We start from the raw sequence: 19,144 nt of genomic DNA, 5'->3' as shown, positions 1-19,144 counted from the left end.
GGTTGCATCTCAAGGGGTCCCCTGCCATCTTATTGGGCCACTTGAAGTATGACTCATGCCTGATTTTCTCTAACAGCTGTTGCACTGGTTCCTTAAAAACGGTATTGACTACCTGTGGGGTGGTAGGACTAGCTTGCTTGGAAAAATCTCTTCCAGACCTGTTATTGTTGTATCTGTTCAACCTGAAATCCCTCCTCTCTTGAGGGATAACCTTCGCCTTTCTCTTTTCTTGCTGCTGATCTTCCTCAACCCTTTTGTATTCATCGTTGCGATCCATGAGCCGACGCACGCTCCTGACAGGTTTTTTGGTCAAAGATTTCCTTAAGTCGTGCTCCATAGGTAGGCTGACCTTGAAGGTCCTTATCGCCACATCATCAAAGTCCCCGTCAATCTCATTGAACATCTCCCAGTACTTGTCTGAATATGTTCTCAGGGTTTCTCCTTCTCTCATGGTCATGGACAATAATGAATCCAAAGGCCGATGAACCCTACTGCATGTGATGAAACGAGAGCCAAATGCCCTAGTAAGTTCCTTGAAAGAATTGATAGAGCCTGCCCTCAAGCCATCAAACCACCTCATTGCCACAGGTCCTAGGCTGGAGGGGAAGATCTTACATATCAAAGTTTCATTCTTAGAATGTACCGCCATCCTTTGACTGAAATGATTCACATGCTCCACAAGATCTGTTCGGCCATTATAAATGGCAAAGGCTGGTTGTGTGAAGCGTCGAGGGAGCCTCCCTTCTTCTAGCTTGTGTGTGAAGGGTGACCTGAAAATTTGATGTAATGCCCTACCCATAGCATCGTTTCCCAGGCCCCTGGAAGAAGAATTTTTACCCTTCCGCCCATGCAAGTTGTCATCCTCGTAAGAGAAGGATTCATCTGGGGGAGTCCTTGACTTCGGCCTGTAATTGTCATCCCTAGAGCCCTCAGAGGAGGGATCAGAGAAAGAAGGAGTTCGCCTTCGCCTTTCGCGATGCAACTTCCTTTTCAGGTTGTCAATTTCTATCTGCATGGCTTTTGTATTTTCCTCATGAGGAACTTTGCTTCCCCCTCGTGAACGACTCCTACTCTTGCTAGTGCGTGTTGTGTGTACACTCCCTTCTTGGTCTTCCTTGTGCTCAAGATGCAAGAATGATCCTCATGCTGAGACCCCACAGACTCCGTATGGTATGGACCTGAGCCTACCATAATGCCAAACCCTCTAGAACACAAGATTTTCCACAGACGGCGCCAATTTTAAGGACACATGGCGTAAAATTGGAACTCTAATTTGGAATTCTAATTTGAATTTCTCCCAACTTCACCTATTATTATTATTATATTATTATTATTATTATTATTATTATTATTATTATATATGTAAGGACACAATTCGTGCCCGGACCCATAATTAAGAAGGGGATGGGCCTGAGAGGCCTTTTTACAATGAAATTTGTAGAGAAAGTGGGCTTGAAATCTAGGTTCTAATGATGTTTAGGTAACAAAGAATGATGGGCTTTGATCACAGTGGCACACATGAAGAACTGTTTATATGAATACGAAAGAAATCTTCTCCTCAGACATAAGCCGAGGATAATTTGTATTACTGCTTCCCAAGATAGATTACAATTATGGATCGTAAGGTCTCTCGTGTACTTTTTTCCTCTCCCTTTGCTTAAGGTCCCCTCTTTCTTTTATACTTCCTCCTTTGTTTCCTCTTTATCCTCCACGTTACGGTTAGATTGCTCGTTTAGATACTTGTCTCATCCACCTCCTCTGAAATCTGTGGAGATAGGAGCCAAGTTCCACCATGATGCTCAGGTCTCACTTCCTCATTAATGTGGCCAGAATATCAGTTGCAGAGCATTCAATGCGGTGGCGGTGGTAACAGCTTTATCTTAGATATTCCACCACCCTTCTTCTTATCCTCCACGTGTACCGTGACTACCCTAACCTATAGGAATTTCTAGAACATAGCCTGTAGATATTAACCAACCCTTCTCCTACCTCAATATCACATAGCCGAGGACACAATCTTCCTCGGACATATTGATTTAGACATTATCTCTTCTTTTACCTAGTATTTTCCTATGAGTTAACATTCATACACCCTCGGACCATTTAGTGTTCTCGGACTAGGCTTCTAGCCCGAAGAATACTCTTAGGCCACCTCACATATATTTCTAGGCCCAAGAACCCTACAATATATATTATTAATGATGTTACAAAGTCTAATCTACTCATTAATAATGAGGGACATAATTCTAACAACTTATTTGCGGTTTTGTTGAGTAAGAATTTGAAACTTGAATTGTTAATTTCGGAGAATTCATAAAAATGTAGTTGGTTGGTTGACAAAAAATTTTTTCACAATTTTCATAAAATGTGAGAATTCTACCTCCTACTTTTTAAGTAGAATATATGTCAATTCTGGAATTTAAAAGATATATGAGAAATACACTATAAATTTACTTTTTATTTCTTAAAAATAATTACAAGTAAGATAAAAAATTATGTATAGTTAATTTTAGAACAAAAACATTAATTTTTCACCTAATAAACATCATATATAATATATTAAATTAAGCACGATCTAAATTAAATTCTAATTTTGCTTCAATTTTGTACCAGTTGTCCTTATAATTGCCCTATAATTTGATACCAAATGTTTTTCGATTTTAATTGCATTCCAATTTCTTAAAAAGTGTCATTTTAATTATACTTTAATGTTATATACATTATATTTAAATGCAAATTTAATTATTTTAATATAGAGAATATAAGTATGAATGCATGCATGCATGTATTTATTTACTTGTGGTTGTTTTTAAGTACATATGTGTGCATATGGAGGGGATTATAAGCTATTTTTTTATTATGTTCAATTATATTTTTATTATTTGATAAATTATCCATAATAATTAATTAATAAAAAGACCTACTTTTAAGAATTCTAGAGAATCTCAACATGGGATAATTATATTCCTTAGAATCTAACAATTTGTTATATTAATAATGAAACTTTATATATCTTTCTTTTTTGAAGACCAGAAAATGGGTAGAAGGAGGCAACTTGAGTACTATATATTGAAATATCTAAAACTTTATCCGAATATTAATTGGCTCATAGGTTAATGGTTATGAGCTAGCTAGATTATTGCAGTTTCAGTAAATGATACAGGCTTCACAATCTAACCATTTGATAAAATTAAGGAAAATGCTAAACTTTATCCGAATATTAATTGACTCATTGTTTTATGAGTTAGATTATTGTAGTTTTAGTAAATGATTTGAGCTTTAAAAGAAGATAATTACAAGATAAGATACATTTCAACCATGTATTACAGAACCGCACGAGTGTACACTTCAACTACATCATCTATAGGCCACAAGGCCATAAGTCCATAACCATAAAACAAAGTTCATAGCATCAAACTTCTCAGTTTGCTTTTTCTTAAGTCAGGCAAGTCAATGAGTAAGACAGAAACAGAGGAGGATGGGGGGTTGAAATCAAATGATTTTATATTATTTGTCAAGTTATGGCTGAGCCAAGTCCCAAGTGTAGCCATATTTTCTGGGTCAACAAAGATGGGCTGATATCTCAGATTCAATATGGACCCACTTGTTAAGCTTTTTTATATTTTTGTTTGAGAGAGACTATCCCTCTTTGCAATTTGCAGCCCCTCATTTTTGTTTTTTTTTTTTTATGATCTATTATTGCCGACCTGTTTTTGTTTACTACAAGCAGTTAATTTTTTCTTGTTTGCATTTGGAAATTTATAAGGTCTACAAGGCTACAACCATTGATAACTTAACATGTGTTGGTGAAAAACTAGGAGCTTTTGACTCAATGGTGATCTATGTGCCCTCTCATTTGGAAGGATATGAGTTGAATCTTCGAGAATTCAGTACTCTTTTACCCTCCAAGCTAGGGCGTTCTTCACTTGTAAGTAAAAAAAAAAAGGTGATCGTTGAAAAGTTGTATAGGACAGGGTGCTTCTTCACTTGTAACTTGTAAGTAAAAAAACAAATGTGATCGTTGAAAAGTAGTATAGGACAAGGAGCTTAGGAATGGCCTTCTAAGGGGATGTAAGGTCAAGGAATCAATAATTATGAGGCATCGGGAAAATTATAATAAAAATCAACAAAATGTTAGCCGTTGATTCATAAATATGTGGCAGGTGTGAACACTCTTTGGCATTAAACTAATAAAAAAATTCAACATTGAATCCTAAATTCGAAAAAGAAAATGTTAAAACCATATACTATTTTACAAACTCCTGATATGACGAATGGTTTTTGGAAAGTAAAAAAATAATGTGTGTAAAGGTATAAATGAGAACTAATAAGAATTTATCACATCAATAGTTTATAAAAAAAAAGTTTGTGTTTATAGTATACTCATTCCTAATTACATACACCTTAAGCCAAAGGTCATACGGGAAATCCTTTTTTTTCTTAGGCCATCATGGGAGGTCCGTTGAATGAGAGCCCATATCATAAGACATTTGAGCCTAAAAAACTATTTCTATTCCAACCATTCAACCATGGACACTCGTCTAACACTTTTTGGCTTCAAATTACCTAATAAGCGAATCTTTTACTAAATAAAAACAGGCACGGTTGTCCATACAAATAATTGATGATTACTATAATGCAACATTTTTCTTATGTGGTAGGTTCTGATGTCTACCTACAAGCTATATTATTGTCAATGCCTTTCTTCTTCTTTCTTTCTTTTGCTAAGGTTTACGCTTGCTTACTCATACACGAGAGAGAGACCTATGGTTGTCAAGTAACTTTCATAGGATAAAACAATAAGAACCAATAATTTTTAAGGAACTTCATAGTTATGTAAAATTTTATATTATATGCATAAGATAATTATTAAGATAGTAAGTTCTGATCCAAACCTAGTTAGTTTTATCCCCACGTATTTGTTATTGTCACTCTCATATCCAAAAGAGTTGGAAGCACATACACGTACACTTCTTTGATTCGTTTCATATGAAATTGCAATTCAACAAAATTTGTTAACTATGTATTTGATATAATATCATGAAATTTTTTTTTTATTGATAATTCGGCGATGAATCATCTGATTCTACAATTTTCTAGGGCAGAGTTGCTAGGGTTAAGTTGAAGATATATGTCATCATACTAAAAAATTGAACTCAAAGGAAACAATTATATGACTCATTTGAATCCATATTTTGACTTGAGAGAGAGAGAGAGGTGGGTACGTAGTCGCTAAGTGTGACTGATAATTGGCCCTTGACTGCAGTTTCTTATTTCTGAATCAATAGCTTTTAAATATTTGAATATGAATAAACACCCTGTCAAAACCGCCGTTGAAATTTTGCGAGGACAGGTAAACTTAAAATGTCATTATATTTCAAGCCTTTCTCTTTCTGATAATCTTCAGGCAGATTCTATTACCATTTCTTTATTCTTCTATACAGAGACTAGTGATGACAATCTTTTTGGCAGCCAGATATATTAATTGGATTCAAAGCTCACATTTAATATGTTCACGTGAATTGAGATCGTTGAACCAAACAGGTGTTTGATTTTACAGATTCTCACCTTCAAAAAAGAGAAAGAGGGGGCAGCAGGATTTTTTTTGTTTGAAAGTGAGGAACCATCATCAGCCCAATAGCTTTAAAGGACTTCACATATATATATATATATATATATATATATATATGTGTGTGTGTGTGTGTGGGGTCCTCTGTTTTTTTAGATACAATAAATAAATAAGGACCGTAGTTCATATCTATTCTATATAAAAAATTAATCCGATATTTTAACCTATTAATAAAGAATAGACCTCTAAAGAACTTCTTCTATAAATAAATATATATATATATATATATATATTTTTTTTGTATCTGAAACCAAATAAACAGAGGACCATAGTTCAAATTTAGTCTTCATAAAAGATGACCATAGTTCAAATCTATTCTACATAAAAAAAAATTAATCGATATTTTAACCTATTGATGAAGAATAGATGTCTTGGTCTGTTTGGATCCATTTATTTTACTGAAATTGAAAATTTTTTGCTGAAATTACTATAGATAAATGTAAAAATTAGCTAAAATAGTACAATTTGATCCATAAATAGTACCAAAAGTGCAATAAGGCCCATGAATAATAGAAAAAATAAGTTGGCAAAAATAATTTTTGCCAAATACACACTTAGACGCCTATTCTTTATCAATAAGTTAAAATATCAATTAACTAGTCTTTTGCTTTTTGTTTTGTTTTTAAATACAATAAAATTTCAACTTATAAGTCTGTACCAATATAATTGTACTTCGTCAAGGTAAAATATGAATTAATTTTTTATGTAGGCGAGATTTAAACCTCTAAATTTCTTACACAATGATAAGAGACTCTATGAGTTGAGTTAATTAAAAAAAATTAAAGATAAAAACAAATGCATGATTTTCTTCTTAAGCTTTTTCTCATTCTCGTTGCATACCCACAAGGGATATTGTTTTGTATATATACATAATTGATAACACTGTTTATTATTGTTATACTATTTATAACTAATTCCATACTTATTAAACAAGTACTATATATCAAATTTATTTTGTTCTGTACTATCAAATTTATGTGAACATTTTTCTTAAAAAAATTTGTGGGATTTTTTTTTAGCCATTCGCGGAAAGGGTTTCCAAGTAACTTGGATACGATTTTATTTAAAAACATTTATTTAATACCGCACTTCCTAATATTTTAGCCTTTTTATGTAATTGGTGCTTGTTTTAATATTATTTTCTTTTGGGAAATTTTAACACTTTAAAACATATATTTTTTATAACAACCTAACATAATTTGGTTTTAAGTATGAAATATTTTTCCTCAAAAAAAAGTATTAAATAATTTAACCTAACTTTTCAATACATATAATAGATTCATTATTCAAGAACTAAATAATAAAGGCTTTAATATAACATTTTTTTCCAATTCCATCTATTTAACAATCAAATAAGTACAATTCAATTTAAAAATCTAGACTTTCAATAATTTTTTATCTATACCATCACAAAATTTTCTTCTTTTTCTTAACCCACTACGTAAACGGCTCGCCTCATAGATTGGATAGTGTTTGACTGTTTACTGTGATCAATCCAGACATTGGTACACCCATTATTTGGCCATAGCAGCCATCTTCTAGCCACCATCCATAGCAGCCATTGTTTTTTTTATTTTGAAAATAATAAAGAAAATGAAGTTTTAAAAAGTTGTACATAAAATTTAAAGAGTTAAAAACTAAACAAAAAAGATAATGCATAATATACACTCAATTAATAACTTGTATTACATATTAGCAATATTAGTCTTTCATTGTATACCTTCAATGGACTCATTGTATGACAAAAATTTCATATTAGTATAATAAAGATATATATGGTTGTTATATAGTGAAGTTAACCTATTCTAATCATTGTTTTCGCTCACTAATTCTCTTTCTCACTTTCTTAAACCTTTAAACAAATATAATTTCTATTAGTTAAACTTAAATGGTCCTAACACTATAGCACAACTCTCTAGAAAATGATTTATTCAAGTATACCTTCACTGGACTCATTGTAACACAACAATTTCATAGTAGCATAATAAATGTTTAGTTGTTATATAGTCAAGATAATCTATACTGATCTTTGCTTTCACTCTCTATTTCTCTTCCTTACCTTCTCAATCCTATAAAGTATAAGCAAATCTATTTTTTATTAGTTAAATGGTCAAAAAGACTATAGTACAACATGCTACAAAATACAAATAAAGTGATCCTTTCCCTTACTCTAGGCAGTATCTAGGTATCGTCGTACACCATAAACCAACTTAGAAGACCAAGTAAAGGCAAATAAGAAATCAAAGAATAAATTTTAAATTCCTTAAGATAATAAATTTAATTGTATATACCCTAATAAAATATGTGCAACTTGGTTTTGTACACCCGAAAGTAAAAAATAAGTGGGCAACTGGGCATGGTTGTGTGATACATAGCTTATATATATTTTTTTATACGGGGATCATTAAAGAAATATTATTACTTGCCACAAATGATAAAAATAAAATAGAAGTAATTAAAATAATGGAAAATAAGAGGGAAAAAAAAAGGTTGTAATAACGTATGAACAATATTAAACCATCTTACCAGGCAGCTATATAAATGATAGTTGGATTAAAAAATTCATTCAAGAGTCTCATCATGATGATCATTAAAAATGAAGAAATTCTAGGTCAAGTTCGTGGGTAACAATTAATGCAAAAAAAAAAAATCCTTGGTTTGTGGTGGTGGAAACACTTCATAGTTCATTTTGTTATTGCACATTGGTGATCATTAATTAAAAAATAAAAAGTGCATATATGTAAGTCCCTTTCAATATCAAACCAATTTCATGTTTGTAGGAAAACTTTGTGTCGGAATATATATAGAATAAAGTTAAAGATATAATTGGAGAGAAACAAACCTTTAACTAACTTTGCCTACCATGGGAAGATTTGGCGGTTGAAATTTACTTTGTGAAGTGTATGGGATTTTTAAATATAAATGGAAAATGTAAAATAAGTATACTAATAGTTTATGCATTAAATTATCTATGTTAATTACCTTGGGTAACCTGCTCAAAGGCCAAAGCTAATATATATGACTGCAATCGATTGAGTTAGAATATTATACAATTTTATAAGTTTTAGCTAGACTAAAATCTTGAGTTATCAAACCGCTATGTTATACATTTTCTTTGTGAGAAAACGTGTTAACATGAATGTAAAATTTAATGTTTATTGGATTTCATTTACTATTTATTTGAGAATGACATGTCAGAATTTTGGAATGACAAAATATATTTTCAAATAGAAACCTTCTAACTATCTTACATACCAAACTCTTACTAATATCTATTAAATTTCTAAAATTTTATATCAAACATATTCCATTTATATTTGAAAAATCCAATACTTTACAATCTATTCGTTCATCAGGTCAAAAGGGCTAGAGATGGTCAAGTTAACTTAAAATTAACCATCGGATCAAAGATAAGCATTAGCAACTTCTTTTACACAAAATTAAGTAATATTTTAATTGAAAAAGAGAAGCACCATCGATTTTATAATAGAAACCCTACTTTTTGTAAAAGAAAGAAAGAAATAAATATAGGATTTTTAGTAGTTTAAATTAATAACCAGGTTGTATGTGAGACAGGGGCGAAGCCATGTACATGGGTTGGGGGCCATGGTCCCCCCAAAATTTTGAAATTTTCTTATATATATATATATATATATATATATACATGAGTCCAGTTAATGTGTGTACTTAATCATCTATTTTGGAAAAGTTTTATGGGAAATTGAAAAAGTTATCAAAATAGTTCATTTCTTTTTCGTTTTTCCATAAAAAGTTTCCTAAAATAGTTTACTAATGTATGCCTTAAGAGCATACGTTAGTAAATTCCTATATATATATATATATGGGCAAGACTTAGGTACAGTATTTAGGTGTTGTTCCTTAAGTTTTTCTCTTAAGATTTTGCCACATGATTTTCCTCATAAAATGAAAGTATATTTTTAAGTGAAGAAGCCACATGACTAAATCTTAAGAAGGGAATCTAAGGAATATCACCTAAAGTACTATACCTAAATTTTGTCCTATATATATATAATTATTTTAATATTTTCAAAATATAGTCTACAAAAATAAGAGTCTCCAAATATTTGAATTAGTCCAATAATGTTCTTAAAAAAAATTATTATGTCTAACAATTATAGAGACATACTTTGTTTTTCGCAATTTTATTTTTTTATTGTACAATATGCTCTTATATTTGTTAAATATTTGATAAAGTTTGGCATCAAACCTGTTTGGATTTATCTTTTTCAACTCATTATGTGGCAATTAATAAGTTATCGACTCATCAAAAAAATTTGTTACTAAAACTACACATGAAATAATTCTTCAGTTGCCATATAATGGGTTAGAGCAAGATAGTTTCAAATAAGTTTGAAGCATAACTTATTCCTTCAAGTTTTGAATCATTTTATATTTTTGAAAATTCCGTTAGCTCAATTGAAAGATGATAGATATTGTATTGTGACAGTGGTTGTAGGCTATTGTGAATATTTGTAGATATTTGTAAGTAGGCATTGTGACAGTGTATGCTATTGTTGATATTTGTAGATATTTGTAAGTAGGTGTGACAGTTGTGTTGTAGTGTGTAAGGGTGTGCAGGAGGGTGTGCATGTGTGCGTGCGCAAGGTGGTGCATATATACCTCCAGGAGTGTGCGTGTGTGCCTGCATGTGGGTGCGTGGGAGTGTGCAATGACTAGTGTAGATAAACTGTACTGCTATTGTGGGTTGTTAGTTGGTTGAGCCAGGGTGTCAAGTAGGTAGTTAGTTGGTTACGGGGTGTAGTGCTTATAGGGAGAGGGTAAGGATTGTAAATGTCATGTAGATAAGAATTTCATTGTTTTACTTCCATATTCTTCCTCTACCTTGTTCCTTGTTCCAATTCTTAGTTCATTCTTCCCTTTCTTCCACTGAACTATCAGAATCTTATCAAAAGATTTTTTACTTATTTTAGTATAAAATTTGATAATTTGTATTGAAAATGAAACTTTTCAAGAATTATCTATGAAAATGGGAAAGTGAATTTTACTTTATGAAAGATCGCCATCAAATATAATTTTGATTGAAAATACTCAGCTCTTTTTTTTTTTTTTTGTGGTGTGTGTGTGTGTATATATATATATATATATATATATAACTTATCAAATAAAAATGTGTGTGTATATAATAAAAAAGTGTTTGTGTTGGGGTTGTCTTAATAAATATATTTGTAGGGATAAAAGGGCCCATAAATGTATATTGGGTCGTGGGCCTTGTCCGAGGATGTCTATTAGTCCAAGGACCAAGAGATAACAGGGAAGAAGTATGAATCAGAGTACCACAGACAAACTTTTGGTGGAAAGGCTTGGGAAGGTAGTCCGAGGAAGGAGGGACCAAGAAGTTAGTGTGCATACCACACACACCAGTAGGAGCCAGTCCAGGAGTAGGAGCCACGTCTCTCGTAAGGCAACTACTAGAAGCATGTAATTAGAAATTTATCGTTTAAGAAGAAAGTTGAGCTGAGAGCAACGTGGAGGAACTCCTTTAAATTCTAACCATTCTTCTAACAGTGATAATGATCATAGTTACCGGCATAGGTCAAGGACTCCTCATAGCGAGTCTTTTTCATGCGACGAGAAGCATCATGATAGGAGGGGAAGGAGAAGTCCGTCACGTAAAGGCTTAGGCAACGATGCCATGTGTAAGGCTCTGAATTAGATCTCCAAGTCACCTTTTACCCGGAGAATTGAGGGAGAGAGGCTTCCTCAGTGGTTTACCCAGCCAACGTTTACCATGTACAATGGTAGGACGGACCCTGTGGAGCATGTGAGTCATTTCAACCAAAAAATGGTTGTTCACTCTAAGAACGAGACTTTGATGTGCAAGGTGTTTCCATCCAGTTTAGGTCCTGTGGCGATGAGGTGGTTTAATGGCATGAAGGAAGGTTTTATTAACTCTTTTAAGGAGCTTACGAGGGCCTTTGGTTTTTGGTTTTTAACTTGTAGTAGGATTCCCTGGCCTTTGGATTCCTTATTATCTATGGCTATGCGAGAGAGAGAGAAACCTTAAAGACGTACTCTGACCGATACAGGGAGATGTTTAATCAAATTGATGGAGAATTTGATGATGTAGCCGTAAGAACATTTAAGGTCGGCCTGCTTGCCGAGCATGGTTTGAGGAAATCGTTGACTGGGAAGCCAGTTAGTAATGTGCATCAACTCATGGACCGCATTGATAAGTATAAGCGGGTCGAGGAGGACCAACAACTAGGTAACGGTAAGGCTAAGGTGGTCCCTCAATAATAATCATCCTTGGTGGGATTTTTATAGACAATCTGGGGCTACTGCTACTCAAGTGGTTAACACGGTGTTCCAAGAACCGGTGCATTAAATCTTAGAAAAAATTAAGAATAAACTATATTTTCAATGGCCAAGCAAGATGGGAGGAGATCCCATGAGGCGCAACCAAAACCTTCATTGCCAGCACTAGGAGCGAGGGCATACTACAGAGGACTGCAGAACTTTGTGGAATCACCTAGAGCAGCTGGTCTAAAGTGGTAAGTTAAAGCAATTTTTATATCACCCTAATGGACAAGGAGGCCAGGCAGGGTCAGGATCTTAGAGAGATGCTTCTTCAAAACCACCTCTAGGTACAATCAGTGTTATTCTTGCCGCCCCAAAAAGGACTAGCTCTCACCCCTCTAGGGTACTATCCATAGCTCAGCCACCCGTAGAGGACTCATCCCTTGAGCCAAAGAGAAGTGGGACGGAAGTCCAACCAGCACTGAGTTTATTTGATGAGGACAACGTTGGTACCTTGCAGCCATATAATGATGCATTGGTGGTTACCTTCAGAATAAGGGGGTATGATGTGAAGCGAGTGTTCGTTGACCAAGGCAATGGGGCAGAGATTATGTACCCTGATTTATATAAGGGGCTAAGGCTGAAACTAGAGGATTTGACCGGTTATAATTCACCCTTGGTAGGTTTTGATGGGAAGGTGGTTATCCTAAAGAGCCAGATCAAACTACAAGTACAAGTAGGGCCAAAGGTGGTAGAGGTGGACTTCATTGTAGTGGATTCTTACTCTCCCTACACCGCCATCGTGGCAAGACCCTGGCTACATGCTATAGGGGTCATCTCTTCCAACTTATACTTGAAGGCGAAATATCCATCCAGTGACCAGGTTGAAGAATTGGTTGGGAGCCAATCTATGGTTAGGCAATGTTTAGTTTCTGTTATCAGGCATCAGGTTGAAGGTGAACCCTCGGCCTCTATCGAGCGAGGCTTATAGCAATCAAGGAAGCCAATATTTTTTACAAAAACGGTAGAAGGGGTGAAGTGTGAGGAATCAGAAAAGGTTGTTATAGGTGATGATGGGGAGAAGTTCTTTTAGGTCGGAGCTTAGCTACCTCCTCGGGAGAAGGAAGAGTTAATAGTATTTCTTATGTGTTTGCATGGAGTGCTTATGAGATTCCTAGGGCGGACCCAAACTTCATTTGCCACCATTTAAATGTCAACTCGATGGTCATCCCTAGAAAGCAACCACCTTGGCACTCGTCTAAAGAGCATTCTGATGTTGTCAAGGACAAGGTGATCAAGCTTAAGCAAGCTGGGGCTATTAAAGAGGTTTTTTACCTTGATTGGCTGGCCAACATAGTGGTGGTAAAGAAGAAGAAGAATGGGAAACGGCGAGTATGTGTAGATTTCAACGATTTGAACAAGACTTGTCCCAAGGATCCCTTTCCCATTCCTTATATAGATCAATTGGTTGATGCCACTGTAGGTCATCCTCGGATGAGCTTTTTAGACACTTTCCAAGGGTACCATCAAATACCCTTAGCTTTGGATGATCAATAGCAAACAAATTTTGTTACTCCTACTGGAAATTACCATTATAAGGTGATGCCCTTTGGTTTAAAGAACATAGGATCCACTTATTAAAGGATGATGACCAGGATGTTTGAGCCACAATTAGGAAAAAATATTGAGATCTATATAGATGATATGGTGGTGAAGAGCAAGTTAGAATCCAAGCACGTTGGTGACCTCATAAACATCTTTAGAATATTAAGGAAACATAAGTTACACCTTCATGCTTCTAAATGCTCTTTTAGTGTTGGTTCAAGAAAGTTTTTGGGATACATGATCACTCATCGTGGAATTGAAGTCAATCTTGATCAGGATTAGGGAAATTAACAGTTTGCAGCCTCCTTGGAACCCTAAAGAGGTCTAAAGATTAACGGGATGACTTCTGCCTTGAACTGATTTATCTTTCGATCCGCAGACAGGTGCAGACCTTTCTTCTAGTTGTTGAATAAGTGGAAAGGGTTTGAGTTGACTGAGGAGTGTGCCCTAGCCTTTCAGCAGTTGAAGGAATACCTCTCTCAGCCACTCATCATGTCCAAGCTTGACGAGGATGAGGTCCTGTTTGCTTACATTGTTGTAGCTCCCCATGCAGTTAGCTTGGTATTGATACGGGTCGATGATGGGGTTCAGAGGCCAATTTATTATGTGAGCAAGTCCTTACATGAAGTAGAGGTCCGGTACCTACCACTGGAACATGCCATGTTAGTAGTAATGCATGCAACACGTAAACTGCCCTATTATTTCCAAGCTCACACAGTGGTGGTGTTGACTCAACTTCCTCTTCAGTCCCTACTAAATGGGGTACGATTCTAAGGGCCTTCGATATCAAGTATATGCCTCGCATCTCTGTTAAGGGCCAAGTCCTCGTGGACCTGGTGGCTGAGTTTGTTGAACCTTCTATAAAAGAAGAATAAGAAAAGTAAAACATGGATGAAAAATCAGTTGGAGCGGCCTCTTTACAAGAACCTCTCTCCTGGATGGTATATGTTGATGGCTCTGCTAATCAAAGAGGATCTGGAGTGGGGCTGGTTATGGTATCTCCCGAGGGAATCGTTATTAAGAAATCCTTGAGGTTGGGTTTTTTAGCCACGAATAACTGAATCTATTGATTGGGAATTAGGGGATGCTCAGATATCACAGATGATGAATTGATTTCTTACCTATGTCACATCCTCGTTTAATTCTGGTCATTGAATAAATGAAACTTTGATAAATAACTAATTGATTTCTTTTCTTTCAGTTTCCCGCAATCGGTTCTTGGTCCTTTTCATATCGAAATGCATCGCCCTTACCTTGCACGAGCCCTTGTTCCCTATCGTTCTCCGCCAACAAGCTTAGTTGTAATGGATTCCTTCTGAACGGGATGCTTCTGCCTCCCTGATCGCTTTGGCTTAAATGCTTTTCCTTATCCATATTGCCTTCCACCTTGTCAATGGAATTTCCATAATAAGAAGACTACTGATCGCCTGAACGGTCGTAATACCTCACCTAGCCTTCCATTAGCATTAGGCCTTTCTTCCCTAAGCGCCTTCCCTTCCATTAGATACAGAAGGAATCCGATACCGACCTCTTATTCCTTCGACTTGAAGTCGGCTACAGATAAGTGGCCAATGTACTTCCTTTTTGAGGTATTTTAGGCCTTCTTTGACCGCTCATTCGTGTCGGCGGTGGTGAACGAGGCTGAGTACGAGGCCTTGTTAGTGGGAATGACTATGGTTCAGAAGATGGAAGGAAAAGTGTTAGAAGTATTTTCAGATGCTAGGCTAGTTGTTGGATAGGTAGAGGGTGAATTAGAAGCTAGGGATTTGAGGATGCAAGAGTACTTGAGTCAGGTCAGACATTTATGATCAGGGTTCAAGTCTTTTGCCTTACAGCAAATCCCTAGAAGCAGAAATGCTCATACGGACTCTCTTGCCACACTTGCTACCTCTTGGATTCAAGGTTTACCTCGGGTCATCCTGGTTGAAGATTTGTGTAAACCTGCCAAGGTAAAGAAAAACGTGATGTAGGTTCATCAGATTAGAGTGAGACCTAGTTATATGAATCCCATTTTTATATTCCTCAGGGATGATATCTTGCCCAATGAAAAAGGAGAGGCTGATAAAGTTCAAAGAAAAGCTCCTCATTTTTTGTTGTCTGAGGATAAGCGCTCATTCTCTGGACCGTACTTGCTCTGTATACATCCTGAGGCAGTAGAACCCCTTCTAGAAAAGCTACACGAAAGGATTTATGGGAGTTATACAGGTGGTAGATCTCTATCACACAAGGCCCTTACTTAAGGGTATTGGTGGTCGGATATGCAAAAGGAAGCACAAGAGTATGTGAAGAAGTGTGATCAATGCTAGAGATTTGCCCCAAACATTCATCAGCCTGGGGGTGTCCTTAATCCTCTTTTTAGTTCCTAGCCTTTTGCTCAATTGGGCTTGGATATTGTAGGACCATTCCCTAAAGCATCGGGAAACAGGAAATGGTTTTTGGTTGACACTGATTACTTTATCAAATGGGTTGAAGCTGAGCCCCTAGAAAACATCATAGATATGGATGCTAAGATTGTCACTCGATTTGGGATTCCTCACACCCTCATCTCGAATAATGGGCTTCAGTTTGATGGCAAGGCTTTCAGTTTCATAGGAGTCATACAGGTGGCAAATCTCTATCTCACCGGGCCTTTACTCAAGGCTATTGGTGGTCGGATATGCAAAAGGAAGCATAAGAGTATGTAAAGAAGTGTGATCAATGCCAGAGATTTGCCCCAAACATTCATCAGCCTAGGAGTATCCTTAATCCTCTTGCTAGTCCCTAGCCTTTTGCTCAATGGGGCTTGGATATTGTACGACCATTCCCTAAAGCATTGGGAAACAGGAAATGGCTTTTGGTTGGCACTAATTACTTCACTAAATGGGTTGAAGCTGAGCTCCTAGCAAACATCATAGATATGGATGCTAAGATTGTCACTTGGTTTGGGATTCCTCACACCCTCATCTCAAATAATGGGCTTCAGTTTGATGGCAAGGCTTTCAGGAGGTATTGTTGCGAAATGGGCATCAAGAACAGATATTCAACTCCGGCTTATCCTCGGAGAAATAGGTAGGCTGAGGCTGTGAACAAAGTCATAGTCAATGGGCTCAAAGTGAGGTTGGATGATGCCTAGGGCAAATGGGTGGAAGAGCTACCCCATGTTCTTTGAACATATAGAACTACCCTTAGTAGGTCCACGGGTGAGACTCCTTTCTCTATGACTTATGGGGCTGAGGCTATAATCCCTTTGGAAACCGAATTCCCAATGCTGAAAACAAGCTCGTTTACTCTAGACAGCTATGATGGGTTATTAAAGAAGAGTTTGGATTTAATCGAAAAGCGAAGAGAAAATGTCATGTTTCAGTTAGCGTATTATCAGCAAAAGCTTAAGCAAGGGTATGACTTAAATGTGAGGTTAAGACCATTAGCTCTTGGAGATTTGGTATTGCTTAAGGTCTTGGGTACTGCAAAGAACCTCGCATTGGGGAAGTTAGGGCTCAATTAGGAAGGTTCATATCGTATCACCTCGGTAGCTGGTATAGGAGTGTATTTCTTGGAAGATCTAGATCAAAAAATTGTACCACGTCCCTAGAATGTAAATAACCTACGAAGGTATTACTATTAATGAAGGAATTTCTAACATGTTTTACTTATGACATTATTTGTCTAAGTATTAAACAAAACCTTGGTCATGTCTGACTCCTCGGACCACATACCTTGGGTAAATTAATACTTTTTATCATTTGTCTAAGTATTAAATAGAACTTTGGTTATGCCTGGCTCCTCGAACCACATACCTTGGGTAAATTAATACTTCTTATCATTTATCTAAGTATTAAACAAAATCTTGTCCATGCTTGGCTCCTTGGACCACATGCCTTGGGTAAATTAATACTCTTCATTATTTGCTTAAGTGTTAAGCAGAACCTAAGTTATGTCTGGTTCCTCAGACCACCTACTTTGGGTAAATTAACACTATCAAGCATCCAACTCTATGTTAAACAGAACCTCGGCTATGTCTGGCTCTTCGAGCCACCTACCTTTGGTAAATTAACATCCTTTTGACTAGTAGAATATTAAACAGAACCTTGGCCATGTCAGGTTTCTTGAACCACATGCCTTGAGAGAATTAGTAATTAGTCTAGCTATGCCACACATGAGCATCACTTAAAGCATTTACAAGTGTATCCATGATCAGATCATGAGCTAGGAGTCATCTGCAATTCCTTAAATTTGCTGCTAAAGGGAAGGGTATGTAGAACTAGTAATGGAGTGTAGGGTCCTTTAAGTGGGCTATGTCTAAGGTAGGTTTTTAAAGTTAATGGTCTATTTTGTTAGGATTATGAGCTTGGATGGTCCTGCCAGATCTATTGCTGATGGTATAGGTGTGGTAGATGCATTATCACTCACACAGATAACAGAATTAGATTATATTTTGTTCGTATATTGACTAGGTGTGAAAAATATTTTTTTTTTCTAAGTTAAAGTCACCTTTTGTTGAAAAACGTAAGCTTAGAAAGCTACACTTATCCTGTGATTAATTGTGTGAATTAGGGTAATGATGCTGTCACTGGCATTAATGATCATCAAAGTTGAATATGTAAGCATGTGTTAATTCAGATGCTATCATCCTTTACTCTTATACTAATTGAGTGTAAAGTAGAGTATAAGAAATGTTAAAACTTGCATAAAACATGTACAATAAAAATTCTGACTGTCATTAGATTGAACCTTGAAAAAGGCAAAATGGTTACAAGAAATGAAAGTATGAATTACAAAAAAGATAAGAAAAAAAAAGGAGAAAAACAATAAAACCTAGAAGGTTCTAATCTAGACCCTAATTGTTCTTCATAGGTGGTTTTTCCTTCTCTGTGCCTTTGGTGAGCTTGATAACTTCAAAAGTAGTAGAAGCTGGGTCCTTGCCCTTAGGGTCCTCTTTAGCGGGTATGGGAAGGGTCGCAAGAACAATCTCCAAGTCCTTAGAAGATTCTCTACCCTTAGAAGGATCCTTCGGCGCCACCAGAGGCTTTGTGGTTTCTGGAACCACTCCCTTGGATGATTCTTTCTCTTTTATAGTGGCGTTGGCTTGTTATGCTGCTTTGGAAGGACTGGAAGAAGAAGGAGGGATCTTAGCCGGGTTGCCTTTGCCTTCGTCTACCTTTTTTGGAATAGTGGCAATTTGAGGGCCTAAAGAGCTTAGGGGCTGGGCGCACAGATTGCTAAGGGGTAGTAGATGTTCTCTGCTCTCCTAAGGGCAGAAGAGGCCTCAATCCTAGGATGGTTGAGAGCCTCATTCTCTTGGAGGCAGTATGTTCTACATACCCTCGTGACCTTAGCCCTAAGTGCTTCCTCAGTCTTGTTTACCCCCACTTAGTAGCCATCCTGCTCGGCCTGGTCTTTAGCCTTCTCGGCCTCCTTAAGCTTTCTCTTTAGATTTTCAATCTACTCTTTGGCCGTGGATAACTGGTCCTCGGTCTGGCGGAGCTACTTACGCTAGCTCTTCGCCTGCCTCTCAACTTCTTCTAAGGCGGCTTTAACGCTTTTCTTATCTCTGTTAGACTCGTTTAACTTGACATTTAGCTCTTGTATCCTTTTCTCCGCCAAGTTGAAGGTTTCCACCTCCGCGATGCGCCTTGACTCCTCTTCCTTCAT

At 36.2% G+C, this 19,144-nt stretch overlaps 1 protein-coding gene across 1 annotated transcript; it reads left to right on the top strand.

Moving 5' to 3' along the window:
* The first annotated feature begins 14,400 nt into the window (after window positions 1-14,400).
* On the top strand, window positions 14,401-16,997 carry LOC142644388 (uncharacterized). Its single transcript, XM_075819015.1, has 7 exons — window positions 14,401-14,508; window positions 15,112-15,219; window positions 15,326-15,462; window positions 15,540-15,718; window positions 15,911-16,193; window positions 16,337-16,561; window positions 16,670-16,997. Exons 1-7 carry the CDS (start codon window positions 14,401-14,403, stop codon window positions 16,995-16,997), a joined length of 1,368 nt encoding a protein of 455 aa, XP_075675130.1.
* Window positions 16,998-19,144: the final 2,147 nt, after the last annotated feature.

Source organism: Castanea sativa, chromosome 7 (genome assembly GCF_040712315.1).
Source record: "Castanea sativa cultivar Marrone di Chiusa Pesio chromosome 7, ASM4071231v1".
Lineage (NCBI taxonomy): Eukaryota > Viridiplantae > Streptophyta > Magnoliopsida > Fagales > Fagaceae > Castanea > Castanea sativa.
This window is presented reverse-complemented; position numbering and strand designations above follow the sequence as displayed.